This window comes from Haliaeetus leucocephalus, unplaced genomic scaffold (genome assembly GCF_000737465.1).
Source record: "Haliaeetus leucocephalus isolate CR32 unplaced genomic scaffold, Haliaeetus_leucocephalus-4.0 Scaffold840, whole genome shotgun sequence".
Lineage (NCBI taxonomy): Eukaryota > Metazoa > Chordata > Aves > Accipitriformes > Accipitridae > Haliaeetus > Haliaeetus leucocephalus.
The window spans coordinates 4,445,377-4,468,912 of NW_010973276.1; the positions used below are offsets into that span (position 1 = coordinate 4,445,377).

The following is a 23,536-nucleotide window of genomic DNA, read 5'->3' on the forward strand; positions in this document are numbered from 1 at the left end:
AGGACACCATGTATCCCAATGCCCTGCTTTCCTTAAATGCCAAGATTAAAGAGCGCAGTGTGCAGAAGGTCAAGGCTAAGTGACGCTGATGCCTGGGACACATCCGAGCTGCTTGGCAGCAAACCCAAGCCAAAACACACAGCAGGGCAGATAAAGCGAAGCCTCAAGGTGGCCTGACCCTGTCCCAGCAGTAACAGGCTGCCTGTCCCGTGGTGCAGCTGGCTGGCAAGGACACCCCAATCCATCGGGGTGCTTGCAGAGGGAGGAGGGTGAGGATCTGTGGCATGCAGCCCCGTTGAGCCAGGACCACAGTGGGATTCCCCTCCTCAAACAGGCTGGAGAAAGGTCTCCTGAACGCTGAGCAGCTCAGGGGAGAGAGGAAATGGGGCTCTGTGTGCTGACACAGCCCATGCACAGCTCCCCGGCCCCCGTGTGCTCTTTCCCCAGAGGGCAACTTCTCCAGTAAAAGGATGGGTCTTCAAATTAAAACCCCAAACACCGCATGTGGGAGCGTATGGACCATGCGGGCTCTGGAGAGGCGGAAAAGGAGCATCACCATGCCAGACACCTTTGCCTGTTGCAACCCAAGCCCTTCTTCCTAATGCTGGATGCTCCCTGGATGCTCCGAGGGAGGGTCCCCTCATCCCCAGAGCTCCTCGGGCTCTGGCCAGCCAGGGTTCAGTGTGCAAGGGGACAAGGGGCTGCCAAAAAGCCTGGCCCCATCCCACCCAGCACCGTCCCAGCACAGGGAAGGGGGACATCCCACTCTGCACTGCGTTGTGCCATGTTTTGGGGACGGAGGGACCTTGCCAGGCTCTGCTTCCCGTCCCACACCAGCCACTGCCGCCTGCCCGCAGCTCCTCCGAGTCGCCTGCACACTGCTGAAACCCGGTGTCACAGCTACCTGGAAGAGGAGGCTACAATATTAATGAGCCCCATTTGGGAAACGAATGAGATCTGCTAATTAAGTTTACTCTCATTAAGCAAGAGGAAGAAAAGCAGAGCCACTGTGTTTCCCCACACATTATCAGCAATAGCTGTTGGTGGTGAGGTCAGGGAATAATCAGGGGATGTCATGGCAAAACTAGGTGATGCCACGCTGCCTCGCCACGTGCTTCCTCCGTAGAGGTCACGGCTGACTACTGAGTATAGGATGAGATTTGGAGGCTTGGTTTGCTTGGGAATATATTTAGGAGTCAGGAAGGAAGGTCTATGGCAATTTAATCTCAGTTGTCCTTTTATTTTATTCAGCTTTCTGGCATCTGCTGTTGCCACAAAACAATAGAGTACAATAAATAACAGCTGAACGTTCATTGTTCTCCTCCACAACCGAATCCCATAGCCTCCAATGCTCAAAAAATAAAATGATGATGCTGATATAAACTGCAAGTGAGAGTGAGCAATTAGACTGGAGAAGTCTAGCGGCTGCCTTGGAGGGACGGATGCAGAGAAAAATGTGGTTCTGCAGAAAAACATTTCCGTGATATAATTTCTGCAACATTAGGAAGCAGAGTAAATTAATATACACCGGCTCCACTGCCAGCTAAGCTGTATGATCTTATTTCAGATTCTCCCTAGTAATGAACAATGGTATCTTTCTAACGTAACATTTTATATTCAGAGGGCTTGATGCACATTTCATTCCAGTCTTTATATCGGTTTTGGGGTCTTTTATATAGTTTGTTTGCTTTGTTTCTAAAAACAATTCGGTGAAACATGGGAACACAGGAGTGTCTCTGTGCATAGAGAATTAATAAAAAAGAATCGCCGATGTCTTCTCTTTCTCTCATTCCTATAGACTGACTAGGATATTAAATTCCTGGGTGAGTCATTGAATGTTTTCCTGTCTTTCTTTTTACTCTTGCTGTAATAGCTTGCTTGGAGAGATTCCTGCATTGAACATTGTCCTTTGCATTTTCAAAGCACCCCTTGGGGGTTTAGCCATGTGAATTCTATTAGCCAGAAACTGGGAACCCCAGGATACTCTACAAATGAAATAATTATAATCCTTAGTTGCTCTTAGCAGTTCGTCCTACCTCCGGATCACTAAACAAACCCTGCTTCACTCGGGCCCTGCACAGCATGCCAGAAAAGAAGCAGCATTATCCCCTTCTGATGGGGAAACTGAGGCACGGAGAGATCTGCGCGTCTGCTCGCAGCCCTAAAGACAACAGACATCCGTGTCTGGACCAGCTTTTCCTCATGTTGTCCTAAACCCCTGAATTTCTTTGGGGCAAACTGGCAGTTTACCGGGTTAACTGTGGTACCTGCAAGGCACAGAGCTGCGTGGCCCAGCCGGGCTCTCTGCTCACTGGGGTGAAACGGCACAACCTCGCCGGCGTCAAAGTATTTGTGCAGCTGGGACTGAGCTGGAGTCCTGGCCAACGCACCGCAACCCCGCTCCTCCTTCTGCTCCTTATCTCCCCGCGTACCAGCCATGCTCCAGACGCCCAGGCATCTCCCACACAGCAGCTCTCCCTCCTCCAGACCTCCCAGAGACAAATGGGTGGACAGTCCTTTCCTGCACCGCTCCCCAGTCCTCAGAGCTTTCGCTCCGAGATGATAAAGACCCCCCTTGGCTGTGGGAAGCATGCAAGGACTTGCTAGGAAATATCTATGGTGCCCGGTGCAGGTTGAGACAGGGCTCTCACCATTTTCAGTTTGTGCTGCTGTAGAATCTCATCCAGGTTCTGCCTCTTCTTGTAGTTGAAGTAGAAGTTTTTGCACTGTGACACGGTCTTGGAGCCCACCATCCTGGCAATGGCTGACCAGTTCCGCCCATGCTCAAGGAGACCTGTGGTCGGAGAAGGGAAAAAGGAGAAGGGTTTAACACCAGATACGCTCGCACAAGGGCAGCATTATCCATGCAGGATGGGAAACATCCTCTGCACAAGCCAAACTCCACAGGAACAATATGGTCACTAGCACCCGTCTAAACGGCTTCCTAGGCAAGGGGATGACCTATGAGAGCCCGTTTTTCTTTCCAAGGGGAAAAAAGGCACTATGCTGACCGTCTCCGGAACAAAATGTGTCCCACAGCCGCGTCTCGGCCAGCCACCGGGTAGTCAGGAGGGCAAGTGGTGCTCCCTTCCCTTTGAGATGGCTGCAGGAGGTGTTGGCAAGCCCAGGAGAACTTGGGACAGCAGCTCTCAGTCCCTACCATGAAGCAAAAGCTTTTCCCACCCTCCTGTGCCCCAGAGATGACTCGGACCGGGGTGACAAGGCAGTTCAGGGAGTTGGAGCAGAGAGTCCTGTTACAGACAGGGAGGAAGAACCTGGGCAGGGAAGTGGCAGCACGCAGGCAGGGAAGCCCAGGTGATGTCCCAGGCGGGGAAGAGGCGTGCCGGGCGATTAGTGCTGATTGCAGGCTCATGAGCAAAAGTGGCTTCCCAGGTCAGGCATCACTCCAAGGTCTGGCAATCCTGGCCAGATGGTGCCACCCGAGCATGGGGCTCCTGCCAGCACTGGGGCAACCCAGCAGGGTGGAGGAGGAAGAGGAGGAGGAAGGAGCGAGTCAGCACCCTGTGTCCTTGCAGTCTCTGCAGGGGTGTCTGGGCACTCCCGGTCCCACAGCCGGAGGTGGGAGTCGCAACCGCAGCCCAGGGACGGGTGCAGCAGCACCCTGGTCCCTCCATCCCAGGCTCCTGGAGGTGACCTGGGTGAGGACCATCCAGGCTTTCTGGGAAATAAAACCTCTCTGCCTGCAATCCTTCCCGGTGAGTGGCTGGTCCTTCCTGTGGTGCCTGGCGGGACCGGAGCTGCCACCAGCCTGCAGGACACTGCCGGTCCAGCTGGGTCGTGCCGGTCCGGCTGCCTCCTGGCTGCTCGTGTGATGCCACCGTCAGGCCAACAGCTCCCCTGGTCCTCCCCTGCAGCTTGTGTAGGGCACGGGACGGATAAACTATGAGCCCAGGGGCACAGTACTGCCACAAAAGGTGACTTCAGGATGAAAACAATGAGGGAATGAACCTAAGACCATCTTCCTCTTTTGTTAGGGGTTTTTCTGCCCAGAAGCTACCAACCACAGAGCCTGGGAACAGGCGCTGCCCAGGCATCTCCATCATCCATCCCCAAACCCCTCCCTGGTTGCTCTGACACCACGGGGCTTGGGACCGCAGCAATTCCCACATTAGGATTCCCGTGTGTGGCTCTTCTACTGGGGCCCGGGAGCCACGGCAGCTGTGCCCCAGCCCCGCTGCCAGCCTTCAGCCAAGCTGCTGCCATGTGTCATCTCCGAGCCCCAGCCTAGACCTAAGTGCCAGCCCAACCCCTTCTTCAGCTCAACAACAAACCCCCCCGGGAAGGGCTGATCTCAGTGCAGCCACAAGCAATCAGGGCCCGAGGGACGCACCTCCGGCCTGGATCCGTGCGCCCGTGCAAGGGGAGGGCACGGCACGGGGGCTGTGGGTATGTCTGCGTTGAATAGACAGCACCACGTACCCCAGGAGAGATGAAATCTCCCTCCCTGCTTCCCAGCTCCTGGAGAAAACCAGCAGTACCCAGCACAGCAGGAGTTAACATCCAGCTGGTGCCTGTATCCTGCTCTGTCCCAGCACCAGGGCTTATCAAATTGCACGTAAGAGGCAGGCATCACACAGCGCTGAGCACCACAAAAGGCCGTGGCAAGCCAAGAAACAAGTTTGAGCTTTAACTCTGCAACTCCCAGCCTCATTTCAGCCAAACCCACGACCTCCGTCACCCCACTGGCAGGCTGGGACTTCTTAAAAATAATAATAAATAAAAAAAAAAGGACGTCCGGCCACCAACTGCGAGAGATAACGAGCTGGGGCGGGAGTCCTCCCCCCTCAGTCGCTGAAGGCTGCAGGGGAAAACAGGACAGTGCCTGTGTCACAACCCGTCCCCTGTGTCACAACCCATTGCTGCCGTCCAAAGCAAACAAGCGGCTCGGCCCCCTTTGCTCATCGCCGTGCCGGTGGCCCCGCACCAAGTGTGACAGCCGGGGCTGGAGCCGTTTGCTGCGCCCCGGGCAAAGCCCCAAAACACAAACACTGGCAGCGGCGTGCCGTGAGCTCCGGTGGGCGAGATGCCGTACCGTCCGGTGGAGAGAAGCAGGACCTGACACGGCGGAGCCCGGGCCGGGGGTGATGGAGGCCAGTGCGAGCGGTCCCCAGCGTGGCGTGACCTCTGCCAGCTGCGGGCAATGCCAGCTCCCGGCTGCCCTTCCCCTGCCCAGGCTCGCTGCTCCCCTGCCCACCGCGGGGCTGGGGGACAGGGATGCTGCCGGAGGAGCTTGCAGCTGGCCGGGCAGGTGGCTGCATCCGTGCTGGGCTCACGAGGAGGAAGCTGCCTGCAGCCTCTGCCTGCGGGACCCAGCAGGCAGCCCAGCCGCTCTTCTCTTTACATTAAAACCAGAGCAAAACAGCAACACCTGCTTCCCCACGCTGTAATTATCTGCACGCTCAGGGAGGGACCGGCCGAGACACCCCGGGACAAGCCGATAAGCCCTCGGCTCACCGGGCACCCCGGCTCGGTAACCCCCAGTCCCTGCACCCCGCCAGCCTCCGCCCCGCGCTCCCCAGCACGCCAGCCCGCCTCGGCACCGCGCGGCTCTTCGTTCTGCAGCACAACTGAAACTATGACTAACTGAGTTATCAGATCTTAACGAAGGCTGCGCTCGCTCGTTGGCTTGGGGCGGGGGCTCTGGACGCGGGGGTCTGCCCGAAGGCACGCAGCTACACGCAACCCTGAGGCTAAACCCATCCTTTGGATCCCAACTTGGACTTACATGCTCCGGGTCCAGCTCCAGCGGGCAGGGAGCGCGCCCGGAGCGTGCAGCGGGCGGGCTGGGAAGGACGCGGGCGTCAGGGCACTTCTTCAAAGCCCCCCCGGGCACGGCAACCCGCTGTGAAGCGCTGCGAGTGCTCCGCTCACACCCTCCCCACGCATTTTGCTTTCGCTCCCTCGCAGCAGCCGGAGACAGAGAAGAAAGCAAAGCCGGTTCCTTAAATCCTGGGGGCGAGAGGATTTCAGAGCCATGGGCGGCCGAGAGCGGCGAGCGAGCGAGCGAGCACCAAGGCTGGAAACCAGGTCACAGGCAGGAGACTCCTGACCCCGATGCCAGAAGTTGGTGGGAACACATGCTCCGGCCCCAGCGCTCTTCCCTCCGGCGGGGCCGGCGAGCGAACGGCGTCCTCCGCGCTCCTCCCGCTCGCTCGCCGGAGCTTTCCAACCGGCTGCAGCCGCGGTTGTTAAGGTGGATGGAAGCGCCTCCAGTATTTTCTCCCCTACCTCACCTCCTCGCTCAGCAGCTTGGGGCTACGGGGAGGCTGTGCAGTTTCAGGAGATGCCCGACGTTGCCAAGAAATAATAATAATAACAATTTAAAAAAAAAAAAAAAAAAAAGGCAGGAGAAAGGCGAAGGGGAGGGAGCCGCCAACCGCGCGCCGCAGCTCTGCTCCTGCCAGCCCAGGGACGGAGAGCTGGTGCCGTCGGTATGTGGCGGAGCAGCGAGTGAGCTCTAATCTGTTCCTCTGGCTGACCCGGGGCTCGTTGCATCTGAATGTGACCTCTAGACAGAGCATTAATAACGAACGTGGCGCTGACCCAAGCTGACAAGGGGTGCGGCCGCTTGGCACCCGCTCCCGCCCTCCCTCTCTCACTTTCTGTCTCCCTCGCTCTCGTCTGAATGTCAGCGGCAGGGGGAGGGATCCAGGAAAACAAAGCTTGGCTAATAGTTTCCTCCGCTCTCAAGTGAATCAAAGGCGCTTTTCTTTGGGGAGGTGCACGCCGGCGAGCCCAGCACCGCACCGGTGGGATACTGTGGCACCCCGGCACACCTCGGCCCTGCGGCCGCTGCCCCGGCGGAGGAGGGATGGGGAGAGGTTTGGCATCGGTCTCACCATGGGCGGACCAGGGCCTCTGCTCCGGTACCGGCAAGCAGAGACTGGAAGGAAGAGGAGCCCGGAGAGCGCGGTAGAGTGCTCTCGGCGTCTCGGAGCGCAGAGGAGAAACCCGGAGGGGCAGCGTGTCGAGCGAGGGCCGTCAGCTCACACCCCCTCGGCTCTCTGCAGCTGTGGGTTTTTACCGGAGCCGTTCCAAGGCTCTTCGGCACGGCCGCCCTGCTCCACCCAGGGCTCGGCAAGGGCGGGGGGAGCCTGTAAAAGGGTCCCTTAACGGGAGCTCGCGTGGATTAACAGATCAAGGTTACAGGGGAAAAACTAAGTGATCTCACTCCCCTATGCCCGACGGTACCCGGTGCGATCTTCCAGCCCCTCTTGCACTCGTGTACCCTCTTGGGAGCGGGGATGGAGGCAGTTCTGGCTACAGCACCGCCAAAACGTGCCGTAACCCCATCCTGGAGAAAGACCGGCACTACGGAGTCAGTGACGCCACCCAAGGCATCCCGACAGTGTGGTCGGCATCGCTGAGCTGAATTAGCGCATCGCACCTTTCCCCCGCCTGTCTTGGGGTGGTTTGCAGCACGTGGGAGAACCGAGGCACAAGGAAGGTGAGTAACTTCTCCAGGGCCGCGGAGCCAGTGGGTGGCAGAGCCGGGCGAGTGCCGGGATCCTGACGCTGCGCCAAGGAAAGCAGCGGGGACGGTGTGCGGGGAGCGAGCCCACGTCCCCGCAGGCACCGGGGGTGTTGCCGGAGGGACCGTCGCGCAGGCAGCCACCTCGGCGTGCTCTTGCCGTGGCGGCAGGTGCTGCTCTCCCTTCTTTGGGAAGGCGACACCGGAACCAGCCTGCCGCGCTTCCGATGGACCTCTACCTTTGGCAGCCGGATGCAAGCATGTCTCTGACATGCCCCACGGCTACGAGGGAGCTTGCAGTGAAACTCCCCAGCAGCTTTCACACCCATCGTGCCATCTCTCTGGAGGGAGGCAGTGCCACCAAACGAGGTGTGGGTATGGAGTTGGGATCGCCGGTCAGCTCAGCTCTAGTACCATTTCCCCGCTCCACTGGCCCTGGCTGGGGACCCTCAGCTCCCAGGTCTCTCCTTCCGCAGAGCCGGTTGCTGGACCGCTGCATCAACCCGACACAAAAAAGTTGAGCCCCGTGCCCTAACCACGGACCTGCCCGGCTCTCCTGCTCCTACCACAACCCTCCTTTTGCACTGCATCCCCATCCTTTGACCTGGGAGGGGATGGGAAGCCTCTCCCTGGGAAGTCGGCTCCCCAAGAGGTGCTATCCCCTCTGGCCTGGCCAGGGAAACTCAGGTCTCCAGCGCGAGGCAGCATGTCCACGCACAGGAGCCACTCGCGGCAGGCCCAGCTCTCTCCCTTCACCTGGTTCATATATTATTCCTGCTCCCTTATTGTTGAAAAAATAACGCTCAAAATTAAAACGTAGGCTGTAAATTATAGTAATTACCCAGCAGTTCCCCCTGACAGGCCTTTTGTGTTTCATTCACTGACACTAAGCAAATCCTCGCAGTTTGCTCCTACACGCTCAAGAAACGTTCAGCCAACGGTAGCAGAAAGCGCAGCTCTGGGGGGCACGGCGGGCAGCGGCACTACGGGCGCTATCCGGGGGGTAATACCTTGGCTGAAGAGCAGCAAAGCCCCAGCCTGGGATGGCGGGGACGGGATCGCAGCCGACCACAGCCTCTTCCAGGGCAAGCGTGGCCGATTCACGCCTTGGACGCAGTTTTGCCGTCGTGGCACCCAATCTGCCCCATCTCAATAATTTCCACCCTGTTGCTTCATACGAACTTCATGGCAAACAGGCGGCTTGCTCAGAGCGGGCGGATGCTGGTGCTCCGGCCGCAGTGACGGGTGCTGGGGACGGGCAGGCCGGGCCGTCCTCGCTCTGAGCTCCCCTTGCACCCAGCCTGGATGGGGGGCACCGGGTGGGGGACCCCGAGGCACATCCCACCCCAGGGCCAACGAGAGGGACAACATGCAGCGACCAGCACAGCCTGCAAACCGGCTTCTCCACCCCACATTTACTACCATCAGCAGGTTTTTACAGCAGTAAGTGTCTCTGACTGGAGAGACGAAGGGAGGAAGGTACGGAGCTGCCGGCTTCCCAGCATCACCTGCACTGCAGCCAACTCCTCGTAAGAGCAACAGCTGCCCTGCCGGGAAGAAGCGATGGAAGAAAATGCGAAGACCCCCACAGACCTCCCTCTCTCCCCCAACTTCAGCCAGCGGCTCGTCAGAAATAATGCAAACCCAGATTAGACTGGAGGAGCACACACTCGTGTGTGTGTTTACACACTCGCTTGGGCTCCAGAAGGATCCCGTGCAGCGAGACAGCACGCTGAAAGGCAGCTGCGTTCAAAAGGTGATGGGAGATGGCTGGCTTCTGCCGTGGGCTTTCCCGTCAGGGGGTTCAGCTGTGTGTTAATTTGATGAAATCAGTATTTTTAAAAAAAATCCACTTTATTTTAGTTTTGTGAACAGAATGGGACTGGGGAAAAAAAATGGTTCAGGTCAGTCCTAAACTCATCGTAGTTTCTGAGTTGGTTGTTGGCAGAACTGAAAATCAGCCCTCGAAAGAATACATTCTGCATCCCAAGGAAATATTTTACATCTACCCAAAATGAACTATTCAGGAGTCTTCATGGGTTATTTAACTCTGTCATCAGCTTTTTACATTCATGCCCAACCCTCCTCTGCCTCATCATGCCTACTCCATCCCGTGGCCTCTCCATTTCCTCAGCCTGGGAAAAGGCGTAAAGAGCCCGAGGTTGGCTCTGCCTGAGGGCGAGGAGCAAAGAGCCTTAACAAGGTGAGGAAGGACCTCAGGTGAGCAACAAACTGCCATTTCCAGGCCGCTTCTTTTCAAAGAACAAAACCACTTGTTAGACACCAGGGGGAAAACCCAGAGCCGGGCGAGAACAGATACCAGACTTTAAAGACTGACAAAGGTCATGCTGAAACCTCCCGGTTCATCAAGTTCAGCTCCAGCGCTATCACGGCTGTTCCGCAACACCAGGTGCTGGTGGCGAAACTCGTCGGAGGGGCTGAGGGGGGGCAATAAACCCACCCAGCTGCTCCAGGTCGGTGCTCGCCCGCTGCTTACAAACTCCCTTCCAGCCTACCTTTAACTCCTGCCTGCGTGGGCTCCTGCCAGCGGGTCCCCCAAAGGCAGGAGCTGCCTAAACACTGCCTGTTAAGGAGCAGCCCCGTCCTGCTGCCAAAAGCCTCCGCGCCCTGCCCAGCGGCAAAACCAGGCAGAGCAGTGGGTGCTGCCCGCTCCCTGGCTTGGGAAGGGAAGAAGGGGGGAAATCCTCGAGCAACTCCGGTTAATCAAAACCTCCTGCTTTTAGGATCACAGCCGTGGTGCAAGGAGGCAGTATCAGATAAACACGCTCCCCCATCATTATACCAATCTCTGCACATTTTGACAGACTAGTGAATCAAAGTTTATTGTGTAATAAAAGTGTCATTAAGCAAGAACTTTCCTCTCACTAGGTTTTCGTTCCCCTAGTTAACTTTAATAACATGGTACTCCCCTTTATTGTCTCTCCCAGCAGACACAGTCCTGCCTCCTCCTGCTTGGAAACTCTCTGTGCAGCTCTGCGACTGTGGAGCAGAGCAGAAGACTTCGGCGTCTCACTGTCCCAGGGCTGTTTTCGCTTACCTCCCTGAGCAGAAATGACACAGGGTTTCACGCCACACACAAAAAAGCCAGGGGTGGGCGGCAAGGCCAGACTGATCTCCCAGCTGGCGGGTGCTGGGAGCAGAGGTCACCATCCCCATCTGCCCAAGCACCCCAGGGTGTTAGGGCTGACTTTCTGTAGGACTCACATCTTGCTTGTTTAACTCCCCGAACCAGCTGGCTGTGGGATCACACTGGTACCAGTACTGGGGAAGAGTGAGGCTGGAGCGGCTGAGTCCTTAGGGTGAGGAGGACAGTGCCCATGTCTCTGAGCCCACCCTGAGCCAGGTGCCCACCGCCTCCTCCGTCCCTGCCCAGCTGTGCCAGCAGCGGGCTCTGCCACCGCCTCCTCCAGCCTCTGAGGTTACCTCCAGAGTTTCGCAGTTGCCGCGAGTCGGAAACCCCCACCGCGCCGGTCCCTGGAAATGCCAAACAGAGCCAGTTCGAAGCATTAAAGCAGCTGCTTCCTGGCAAAGGGGAATTTGGCTTCTCTGTAGAAGTCTGGTGTTGCAATCTCAGTTTCCCAGGTTGTAAGGGAGGGGAAAACATCAGCAATCGGGCTTTACACCAGCAAATCTCCCCGCCTTGTCCTGGCCCCTGGGCTGGAATAATGCTACGTGCTCCCACTCTTCATCTTTCCTCCACGCAGGCTTTGGCAGCTGGTTTTAAGACTCCTTAAGCGCACCTCCAACATCCAGCATAAAACAGCAAGAGGCACTTTTTAACAACCAGATGCGATCTCCAAAACAAAGCGGCGCTCGGAAAAGATCCTTCCAACGACCCTCCCCTGCTCAGCACCTGCTCACCCCATTACCTGGCCCCAGGCCAGTTTGCTTGATTAAAGTCTATCTATTAAGTTTTGCGTCTATAGAGAGCCCTGCTCAGCAATGCACAGGATTGGCACTGGCTTGTAAAGAGGGTTGGAACAGCTTAAAGGCGAGTGAGCCAAACACTTTGGGATATTCACAGGCAAAGTAATCCAAGTCCACAGCTCCCATCGGCACCTGGGCAGCCGGCGCTCCAGAACATGTAATCACCACCCCGGCAGCAGGTGCATTTTCCAAGCAGAGTTGAACCCGCTAACATGCCTGTTTGCATTTGCCATCCCCAAACGACACTCATTTCCATTTTAATTTCCCATTTACAATCCTCACTGGGCCAGGAGAGTTGGCAGCGATGCAAGCGGGATGCACAGGCTGGGGACGTGAGCTCGACAGCCCATCAACAGGACATGACTTTGGCAAAAAATTAAAGCAGCAAAAGAGCTGGCGCAGGAGCGGCACGAGGAGGGGAAGTGGCAAGAAGGGCTGTGCTACACTCAGCACTTTTTAAAAACGGTCTCAGCAAAGGCTCTGAATCAGCTCCAGGATGTAAAGTCACCCCACACTGCCTGCAGCCCTGGCTCTCGCGAGCTCCCCGACACGTGGCTGCGGAGCACCGGGGTTCACCGTCCTCTCCCTAAATCCCAGAGCTGTGAACGCAGGCAGACGCTCTCGGCATGTCTGGAACAGATCGTGCCAATAGCACAAACCTCCGTAGAGCGGGGTGAAGCTACGCCTCATGCTACAGGCACCAGAAGCTGCAAAAAGCAACAGGCGAAGCGCCTTCCCCATTTCCTACGGCCGGCTCCTGCCTCCCGGGATGCACACGGGCTCCAGCCACAGCCCAGACATCCCTGGCGTCAGCACAGCTCCCGGGGCCGGAGAGGCCGAGCATGCCCCCCGTGCCACTGCCTGCTTCCCCCAACCCCCCCATAGCTCGCTGGGAACAAACTAGCAGTGGGACGGGCAGAATCCGGCCCCACAGCTCAAGGTCCACCACCCTGCACCAACTCCAGCGGTCAGACACCATCCATCCCCGATTGCTGGGTTAGCTCCAGCAGAGCCGACAGGAGAAAGAAAATGAGCAGCTCACCTTTTTTAGCCGTCTCCATCTCCTCTTCAGTCCAACGAGAGCTTTCATTCATCTCTAGAGAAGCTGGAAAGGAGGAAGGAAAGGAGACCAGTCAGTTGTGAGTGGGACCCAGCAAGCCCAGCAAGCTTGGAGGAGATGCCCAAATGCCCAAACCCTGTCCTGCGCCCTGTACTCTGGAGGCACGACAAAACGCCGTGCAGTGTAAAAGCACTTCCACAGGGAAGGCTGTCACAGTGTGGGCTCTCAAGGCTTTTCCATGCCACGGTAACCCATGCACAGCATTCCCCCCAGGATGCGTCTCGGTGATGCAAAACCTCTACTTTGGGACTGGAAGTGAAGCCAGATGGCTTGAGGGTGGCAGCAGATTTCCTGCTGATTTGGTGCCATGCACTCTGGCCCGCCAACAACAGGTATCTAAGATGGAGCCGACTTGCTTTTGGAGGTGGCAGACACAGGGTGGGACCGTCACCCTCGGCAGAGACAGAGAAACAGCGTCACCTCAGCGGTGACTCTGGCCGACCGCATCTGTCAAGGGAGTTGGCCGTGCTTGACTGCGGGCTCCCTCGGTGCCATCACCGGGCTCTCGGACATCTCAGAGCCACTTCCAGCCATGTCGGGTGCTCGCCTGAAGCGGCGCCCATCACAGGGACGTGTGCTGCTCCGGGCGGGAGAGGCGGAGAGGGGCGTCAGCACCTGATGCTCCCCCTCTCCTCCAGCCCGGGCACGGTGCTGGGGACACTGAGGTCCTGCATAAAGCCTTCACTATGCAACAGTCCCGCTGGCAGCCTGGCACTAGAGCAAACCCTACAATAACAAACCAGGGTGTGAGTCAGCGGCAAAAAACAACTCGGTAAGGAAACAGATTTCCGGCTCAGGCTGCCAAGGGGTTATTACTCTAAACAACAGGCAAAGCATTATTTCAACAGTGATGAGAGATGTTTTGACAGTGTCCTTTCAAAATGGAAAACAGGCTGATAGGTTCAGGAGAAAGGATACAGGCGAGGAGAGAAAGAAGCACCTTCCAAGAAGCTCTACAAGAAGCCGAGATCCCGTGGGAGGACAACGTGGGCTCCGATGCCCACGGCATCGGGTGGAGGAATCTCCTTTGCAGCCGGCTGAGCATGACTGCAGGTGTCACCTCCTGGAAGTCAGCGTAGGTCACCACCTCCCCCAGAAACACCGTCACCCCCCGGGATGCTGGCCAAGAAGGAGGAAAATCGATACCTCGCCGCTTCCCCCAGCTGTGGGCAGAGCCAGGGCCACCACGCTCATTTACGTAAAAGCGAGTGTCCCCGACACACTGTGCAAGGCCCTTCGCTCAGCTTGAGGATGACTGTTATTGTATGGTAAAGAAATGTCAAAGAAACGGCCCGTTTGGTTTGATTAATGGTATTTGCTGAGGTTGCGCAGTTATGAAACAGATGCCTACAGGGAGCTCCGGCACGCTGCAGTTAAACCACAATACGGTTTTGTGTTGTTTTTTAATGTTCAATTGGTATTTAAAATGCAATAACTTTCTTAGCCAACCTAAATTAAAGCACTATTGGAGAGACATAAAGTGAAACCAATTGCTCAGATATGTCACTGGAATCGATCCATTCCCTTTTCTCAATTTAACACAGCCTAAAGTCTCTTCTCTGTTCACAGTGAAGTTTATCAAGGACTCTGAGATGCTGGGATAAAAAAAAAAATCCCATCTAAGTTACTGGCATTATCTGCTGCTTCTTTGCAGCATCGCTTAACAAGTTTGAGAGGGAGAGCAGGGCTTCGTTGTGCCGGGAACTATTTATATCGCCTGTATGAAAACAGACCGCTCGCAATCAAGGCTTCAGCCAGTTGTCAGCAGAGGAACAGGGAGGCAAAACACCTCCGGGTGATTTATAGCACATGGAGCAGAACAAGCAAGAAACTGCAGAGCAAGGAAACCAAGAGGAGTCACCCTGCTTTTATTTTTACCTGCCTTAGGTAGCACAGTAATAATTTTGTACTTGATAAAGTAGAAAATATATGAAAATCAGCCAAATTCCTCAATGCTTTGGCTTCTTTAAGTCAATACATGAGCAGTTTCCTAGGGTGACCACTACTGATGCTGCAGACATGAGAGGCAGGTGCACCCGATGTGGGGCTACGGATGCTGCCATGAATTCCTGTCTAGCCCAAGACAGGCTCAGCGGCATCGCACGGCTCCAGCTGACCGCCGCTTGCGGCTGGTGCGGTCCCTGTGTGCCGTGTTACGGGCAGCAAGCTTTGCCTCATCCACCTCGCTCTGAAGCTGCTCCTGGCCTCTTCCCACTGTGCTCAGCCACCCTGCAAGCCTTTCGCAGGCAGGACAGGAAGGAAAATAGTGACCACCATGCCTGGCTGGCTACCGATGGGGAAGATGAACAGGGGCACTGGGGACCAGCACGGGGAATGCTGCTTTTTGGGCAAAACAAGCTCAACCTGGGGTGCACAGCATGACTGCCGCTAGGGTAGAGGCTCCTGAGCAGCTGTAACCCACTGCCTCCTCACCACGTCCTTCAGCTGCAGAGATAAGGGACCAGACTGATTCTGAAGGCCAGGGCGGTCACAGACCCCACAGGCCGCACTGCTCAGGCTCCAGGCAAATGTGAAAATAGAGAGGGGAGGAGAACTGGCAGAGACCCAGGCAAGCCCAGGAGAGCAGAGCAGGCTCCCATGCAGAGCTTGAGGGTACTCAAAGCCCAAGCTGCTGCAGAGGGAAACACACCTCCGAGTGCAGGAGGTGCACGAGCCCTGCACGAACCCAGACAATGTGCTGCTAAAAACGATGGCTTCCCTTTTTGTCTTTTGCAATACTTTCCCTCTGAGGCCCTAAAACCCACTAACACTCAACGAGGACAACCCAGGCTTGCAAATGCCTCTGGTTCATCCAGGCAAACCGTGCTGAGTAATTAGCGGGATAGAGAAACCTCACTCCTGCCCCTCGAAAAGGAGGATTTCACGAAGGAAATCCCTCCTCTGTGAGCAGGTAGCAGAGCAGGGTGATGGCCCATCCCAACAGAGCGGACGCCCCAAAAGCCCTGCCAAGGTCCCCCCTGTCCCCGTGCCCGCTGCTACCCACCCAGCTCCGCGCTCTGCTGCGGGGTGGCCGCCTCCTCGTTGTTGGCTTCGTTCGCCATGGAGCGGGTGATGCGGCCTTTGCGCCTGCCCTGACTGTTGGCGGTTTTGCGACCTTTGGAGGTGACGGTTTCTTTCTCATCGTTGTCTTCCCCAGATGTGTCGTCGTTCTTGTCCCTACAAAATCAGGGAGGGAAAAAAAAATGTTGTTGGGTTGGTCGGATTTTTAGGTCAAGCAATTATTTCTCTGCACGTGTTAGGGGATGGGGGTTTTTTTTGTTGGTCTTTTGGGGGGGCAGGTCTGCATTTTTTTTTTTTGCACACGCAGGCTCTTTTCCTGGCTGGGAGCGAGCCGGATTGGCGGTGGGGTGATTTGTGGTGGGGTTTTCTTTCTGCAGCTGGCTGCAGCTCCACCACCAAGTGCACGCAGAGACCTGACGGAGACAGGTTTAATACCAGACCATTCAAATTCATCCCTGCCTCCTCCTCATTTATCTTCCTGAAAGGGACCTGCTGGTAAATGTCTTCGCAGCCTAGATATAATGAAGCCAGATGTTCTTTTAAACCAAGTATTAAGCCCATTACAGATAGCTAGCGGTCTGCGTGCCAACCTTTCCCCGCCACGGCTCTGACGCTCCCTGTTCGATGTGAGGGAGGCAGAGCTGGCTGAAGCCCTTCGTCTGGGAGCGCTCACGTTGACATCAATAACGCTAAAGGTGAAGTGCCGCGCTTGGCTGCGCCCGGATTGCTCCTCTGACTCCCAGAGGCTTTTGCAACAACAAAACAAGCTGGAGGATCAGACGGGCTTTGTGGGTCGATTAGGTTTATATAAAAAAAAGCGTATCAGAATTGCTTTCCCACTTTGGGAGCAGCAGGGAAGGGGAACGAGAAGAGCAGGCTCTGCCCTTCCCTCCCTCCAGAGGGGGTGAGGTGGGCGCACATGGTCCTGCACAGGGTCAGGCAGCCCTGGACCACGCCATGTCCCACCACTGCATCCCACCACCGCAGCCCCAGCCCGATGCCCAGCTCTCGCTGGAGATGGAGGTGAGCCAGGCAGGGAGGGTTGTCCTTACTTTGTCAGTTCTTCTTTGTCGTTTTCTGTTTCCTGCTTGTCTTCCTCCTTCTCTCCCTCCTTCTCCTTTTCTTTCTCTTTTTCATCCTTCTCTTCTTGGCTGCTCCGGGGCATTTGCTGCTGCTGCTGCAAAACAAGGGACATAAAACAACCCCTCAATGCTGAGGCGGATACGTCGCAGCACCTGGGCCAACCTAAATAAACGCACTCAAACAATGCTGAGGGGCAAGCGGCCAAGAGGAAAAAGCGCTGCAGACAGAGGGTACAAGCAGGGCACTTATGGAGACCATGGGGGCTGAAAGCTTTCCGGGGAGATCAGAGGTAGTTTGGGATCAGGCACGGCAGCCACACTCCGGCTCCTGTTCCAGGCAGCGGAACAGCCCCGGCAGCTCCCCCAGGGTCAGTCGGCGCTGCAGGCAGCGAGCAGGGACCCGACATGGGGGAAGGCAGGGAAGTGAGAACAACCCCCCTGCTTCCTGCAGATGATGGCTTAGCAACATCAGTCGTGATATGCAGCCAGCGGGATGCATTTTGCTGGAGCACGAAGGAGACGGGGACACCAGGGATGCCCCAAGGCTCAACGTTACCAACACTATGATCTTTTTCCCCAGCATCTAACGTGGCCCACAGGAAAAGTTTATGGCCCCGTATCACCGAGAAGGGAAGATACCCGGCTCCCTGCCCGCTCTGTACGGCCTGGCACCCTCAGCGGAGGCCGTGCACCCAACCACCCCAATGCCCCTACTGTCACTCAGACCAAAGTCGCCGCAGTACCCAAGGGAGGGACACAGGAATTATAATAGTTCTGGATTTTGTTTCAACAGCTGCAGGAAGGAGGATGCTGGGGAGGCCTGGTTCCTCTGACCTCCCTTCCCTCTGGCGACCAGCAAACGAGAGACATTTCATAGAGAAGTAGAAATTAGAGACGGAAATGATTTATTAAACTATCCCGCTCCTGGCTAATGCAAGGCTGCTTGCTCCAGGAAACCCACCCAGGCTCGCCCAGCCCCTGCCCAAGCTGCAGGGCTTCCACCACCCCTCAGGAAAGGGTTCAGTGATGTAACAGGGGGGGAAATAGCCTTAAAGTGGATTTATCAGCAGAAAGTATGATCCCAGGTGGCCTGGTCTGGCCGGTACGCAGCCATTCAGCAAGAGCAGACGACGTGTCCCCGCGTCCCTCAAGCCAGCGGGACTGGCCTGTCCCTGATCCGCAGGAACTGGGAGTCTGCCTTGAACATGGCTGTCCCTGCAGCAGCAGTGCTGGGTGCGATCTAAACCCTCTGCCCCCACGGGCTGGTGCTAAAAGGCTAAACGTGGAGCTGTCAAAATGGGCTTTGGAGCAGTTGAACAAAAAAACTTCTGATTCCTTCAGGCCCCAGTTGAACACAAGTCCTTAAAACGCAGCTGCTGCCATCACCGAAACCCCACAGGCTTTCAATTCCTCCTCGTGCCGGGAGGGAGGTGGCTGTCCCACCAGGACCCCTGCTTGGCAGCGCACGTGTCACAAGCTCGACCAGCCCTGTGGCACCTCCACGCCGGCACACGTGCCGAATACACCTGTACCGCATCCACGCACCCCTCCACTGCGCTACTGGGAACAGCTCGGTGGGATGCAAGGTGGGGGGGATCTAAGGAAGGGGAGTCAGGGAAGGGTTGGGATGAGTACTTAGGGAACAGGCTGTTTGCTGCAGCAACTGGCCAAGGAACAGTGTTGTACCTGGCATGCCAGGCACTGCCCTCGCCAGCCCCCAAACCCATGGAGGAGGAGTGGGGCAGGCAGCAAGTCTGCCGGGGCTGGGAACCGGGGAAGCCTGTGCTGGCGGTGGAGGAGCAGGGGCATCTGTCACGTGCATTTCCCCAGAGCTGCCCTGAACTCTCTGACTCTCTCTGAGTCATGCCGTGGAGCCACAGAGAACCCCGAGCATGGGTTCAGCCCAGACAAATACTCACGAGGTGAGAGCTGCGACCTCTGAGGGCTCAGCGGGGAGCAGGGCAGGCTCTGCCCCAGCCCTGGCCATCACCACCCTCCCATGTTCCCTTCACCAAGCACTTGGGCAAGGGAGGGGAACCCAGATGAGTTTTGCTATATCTCTACCACCCCGTCGTGAATATTTTCTTTTGAGGGATGGGGGAAACCCTGCATCCTGGAGATCCCAGCTCCCTGGGGTGTAAACCCAGCTCTCTTCCAGCTGTAAACCCAGCCGCAACCGCACGGGTCCTTGCCCCAGCATCAGGCTGGCGCAGGCTTCCAAAAGAAGCTTCAGCATCATCTCGTCTCCATGCTCATTCAAACCAAAGGACTGTCACCCTGAGCAGCCATCACAGCTCTTCCCCAGAGGAACAGGCTGGGATGGCGGCGACGCTAAAGAGCTCCCTGTGCCAGCCTACAAAAGCAGGGGTGGAAAGGCAGGGAGAGGCGTGAGCGGCTGCAGAAGCTCATACTGCAACACAGGCGCTTCCCCGGAGAGATGTCTGCTGAGCTCCGGCATGACAAGGATGGGCAAACCCCACCTGGCTTCAGTGGGCCACTGTGCATCCCTCTGGATGGTTTCCTTGAAACCTCCTGGAGGTTTCAAGCCCAGGCTGGTACGACATCAAATTAGGGCTTCCCCCACCGCAGAGGAGCGTCTCAATCCAAGGATGCCCTCTAGTGATTGCCCTGCTCCGGCCACGGCATGGTGCCCGATGCCAGGGGTGAGAGCTGGGTGGGCGCAGCACCCTGCGCACAGTGGGACGGCATGGGATGGCTCTCACCTATCAGCCCCTCTCCCACCAGGCTGAAATGCATAAATTGGGTAACGTTGTCAGCATGAGGCTGCGGTGGGAAAACTGTCCCCCACTCCAGCCGTGGCTGCGTTCACGCTTTGTCTGAAAAAGGCTCTGGCCAAATACTGCTTTGAACCCTGTCAAGCACGCAGTGACAGCTTATCTCCTGTGCTAGGGCATGGCTGCATAGTGGGGCACCCCCCAAACACCCTGGGAAGTATCTCCGGGGACGGCCGCATTCACATATGCCACCTTACATCCCATCCCACCCAGGGGTACGTGCTGGGCTGGAGGCTGCGGGGCTGGTTGAAGCACCCAGAGCCCTGGAGAGGAGTGGGCACCCCAGGGTCCCAAACGAAACCATGGGAGAGCTCAGCTACAAGCAGCAGGTGGAGAAAGGAGATGGGACACCCTCCCGGGGACTGACCACGGCAGCTGCCTTGGCCCATCCACGCTTACATGCTCTACCCCAAACCTCAGACCAGTCGGCGTCGGAGCCGGACCACGGCATGGCACAGCACCGGGAAGTCACAGCCGGGAACCCGCGAGCCAGCCGGTCCCCCCCCTCCCGGTGCACAGCTGCCCCCGCGGTGCGCGGGGAGGCTATTCTTAGCGCTGGATGCAGACCAGCTCTGGATGATTCAAGGGACGGGACGCCATCCCAAAGCGTGACAGGCCAGGAAATGCTTCCCCAATTACCAGCTGATGTTTCGCTCTGATTCACACTGCCCTGGTTAGAGGTGGACCGGCAGGTGGGTCAGCTCTTAGCGGACACGCCAAAGCCCGGCACCAAAACTGCTGGGCTCCCAGCAAGCCCAAACCTCTCTCCACCTACATCCCTGCACCCCCGGGAATGAGGCACCCCACCTCCCAGAGGCAAAGCAGGTACGTGCTCCCCACCTTGCACAAGAAGGTGAAGGGATGTGCCCGAGGCCAGGGAAGATGCCTGTGGCAGAGGGCAGGGCTGTCCCTCCCGTCCCTCCCTCCCAGGTCCGACACTCTAACCGCTGGACCGCCCTTCCTCCTCAGCATTGCTACTGCTTGTTTTTGCTGCCGACACATCCTGTTTATTTAAAAAGGCCCCAGGACAACATCGCACGCGGGACGTGTGAGCGAGAGACCGATCCCGCTCCGAGTCCACGGGGACAGGCGGGCCTCCTTCCCCGCACGCTCCCCGTGCTCCAGCGTGAGCTGCTCCGTAATTACAAACATCTGCTCACCTCTACCCCAATTTCCCACCGGCCCCGGAGCAGCTGGAGAGGAGCAGAGCGCTGCCAGCCCTCCCGGGAACAACGCGTGCACCACCAGCCACCCCCTCGCCGGGGCCCGCGGACAGGCACACGTGCTCGCCCCAGCACCCAGCTCCCCTCCGGAGTGACACAGTTCGCCCTGCCCAGCCAGCTCCATCGGGCTGGCACGTCACGGGGATTTCAGCCGCTCTAAAACTCCGGCTCCAAACGCGCTTTCGGGGGACACCGGCTTCCAGGTAGGTCCCGGACACTGAAACACTGGCCCTGCTGAGAACCGACCAACTCGCTGCACGTCCCCAGCAGCAAGTCTGGCTGGGAGAAAGCCCCGGCGAAGAAGAGGTGCAGCTCCTCCCACTCTGTTTACTTCCTTTGCCGAGGCACTGCCTGCTTCTGGAAGCAGGACGGGAGGGCAGGAGGAGGTGGGGGAAGCAGCTCCCCACTTTCGCCCTCCCCAGCCCCTCCGGAGACGCCTGCCGCCTTGGCACGGAGGAGGTGAAACCAGCCAGAAACCCCTTCCCCGCCGGCGGTGTGTCCCCCACCTCCGAAGCACCCTGCTCGCACGCTCACCGTGAGCTCCGGACCCTCATCTCTCCCCAAATCACTCACCTCCCCGCTCCCCGGCTCCCGCGAGCGGCTGGTCCCCGAAAGCCCCATCGCCGGCTCCCAGCCCCTGCTCACCGCCCAGCCATCCGGGCGCGCTATGCCTTACATTCTCCGGCTCTGAAGGCTTCCTGACGATTTGCATAGTTAAGCCGTAAACTAACCACAACATTCCTCTTATGATTTTGCAATCTGCTGGAATAACTTGGTCGCTCTAAGTCGAGTCGATGAATCATCATCTATAAACCACAGCTCTCGTCACCGGGGCTCTCAGTGCTGGCTGCAGCCAGCGTGATTAATCCGCCAGGATGCCAAGCTTAACCTACGGCGCAGGGCTATTTATTTTCCAAACTTGCAAACCTTCGGAAAACGACTGCTCCTGCCTTCCCCATCCCCTCCGCGGCAAGACGTGCTGGGCTGCGGCAGGGGACTGGGGCCCATGCCAGCGCCCCGCGCAGAAACCTCCCTCGCTGCCTGCAGGGCATCCCGGCGTTATCTGCTGGACCGTGCACCTTGCAGCTGAGGCACCCGCACCCCCTCCCTGTCCCCCCTCACTCCCTGCTCTGCAGCACCCTCAAAACATGCACCAAAACACCGCTCTTGCCAGCGTGGCTCAGTTCCCCAGCCCTGGCCCTGCCGGGGACAGGGACAGGTACAGCCACCATTTCACAGCAACCCTCCTGTGATATTTAGCCGAGCTCATCCTTGGGAGTCCCCTTCCTGCCCCAGGACCACCAGCTCTTGCCACCCCCAGCCACGCTGCTTGCTGGTGGACAGACTGGTGGGGAACTGGCTCAGGTCACAGTGACGGTGCCGTGCGAGAGCCCATCCCTGAACCCCGGAGCTGGCTGAGGGTGACATCTCTCTCTCATGGCAGCTTTCGAGGGCGGATTGGCTACAGGGGGATGCCATTTGGCTGCCAGCAGGTGCATCACCTCCGCTGCTGTCATTACAGTGCCCTGGGCTCTTACAGAAGATGAACACACCACAGAAACCACCAACTCCTGTTTGCTCCTTAAATGAGGAGGGAGCAAACCACGACCGTCTACGCCCTCGTGCAGAGGGAGCTGCACATGTCAGGCTGAGCTGCGAGGCAACTGGTTTTGGTGCTGCTCAAGCCCATCCCCAGGCATCACAGGCAATGAGCTCTGGGGTTTTTGCTCAAAGGCCGCTTTACAGCCCTTGCCACAGGCTTGCTGCAGCAGCATGGCGACGTGTGCCAACCTTCTCCCCACTGCCTCACACCAAATTCTGCCTCGACAGGGGCTTTGGAGGGAGCTGCACCCCACCGGTGCGAGCCCCATCCGCTCCAGCAGCCGGGAGCGCCTGCTCGGCTGCGCTGCCTCTCCTGCGTGCAGGGCGCTGGCTCCCTGCTTCTCCCATGGGTGATTTCAGATCAATGGCATTTATTATGTTCTCCGGGGGCACTTGGCTGCGGAGGAGGCTCAGGCCGAGGTCATTGCACGCAATCAGGGAGTTGCAAATTAAAACCAGCTCTAGATAAGCCAAAGACAAAAGGCTGACGCTATGCTGGCCAAGAACACCTGGGGTTTGCTTTGCTGCTTCTCCAGGAGCCCCAGCACGCCTGCGATGGCCCATGTACGTGCATGGGTGCCTGCTGGCATCACCCTGAATGTCCCATGCGGTTCAGTACCAGCACCTCGAGGCAGGATGCACTGTGCTCTCTGCGGCACGGCTGGCAAAACTCGGCACTTGGCTTCCACCCCTCTCCCCATGGGAGGGGGATGCTGTGCAGTGCATCTCTGCCAGGAGCAGGGCTGGCACCACACCGCCGCGACTCAGGAGCATCCTCTCTCCTCCAGCACCCACACCCATCCTTCCACCTGCTTTCAAACTCTCCCTCTGGCAGGTCACACCAACAAGAGCCAGGGCAGAGACTCCCCCACCGAGCACCCACAGCGCCAGCCTCCTCTTTAGCCACCACGCTGCCCAGGCACCCGAGGTCTTCCCTGGAGCATCCTTCCCCGTTTGCCAATGTCGTAACAGAGGTAGAAGCGCCTGCCGCTGAGGTCTGATGCCACCTGGCCGCTGCAAACAGCGCTTCCCGCACATCCCTACCTGTCCCTTGGCTGCAGGCTGGATACAAAGCGCAGGGAGAATGGCTTAGAAGTACATGTATGTATCATGTAGCTGACTCCCAGGGCCTGGAGCCTCTGATCCGATGGTCTGGAATGCCTCAGCCCTCACTGCCACCCACCACCGTGCAGCCTGGCTTCTCACGACCGCGCACAGCACCCTCCGCTCATGGGAGAAACCACAAAGCAAAA

The 23,536-nt window shown here is 57.6% G+C and overlaps 1 protein-coding gene across 1 annotated transcript in view; it reads right to left on the reverse strand.

The window, feature by feature from the left end:
* Positions 1-23,536, reverse strand: part of NCOR2 (nuclear receptor corepressor 2) — a 179,768-nt gene that overhangs the window by 47,187 nt on the left and 109,045 nt on the right. Inside the window, exons 14-18 of the mRNA XM_010582247.1 lie at positions 22,793-22,813; positions 16,634-16,758; positions 15,565-15,737; positions 12,483-12,545; positions 2,652-2,794 (exon numbers count right to left, since the gene is read on the reverse strand). Of these exons, the coding sequence (XP_010580549.1) occupies positions 2,652-2,794; positions 12,483-12,545; positions 15,565-15,737; positions 16,634-16,758; positions 22,793-22,813 (525 nt within the window). The remainder of the gene's footprint in view (positions 1-2,651; positions 2,795-12,482; positions 12,546-15,564; positions 15,738-16,633; positions 16,759-22,792; positions 22,814-23,536) is intronic.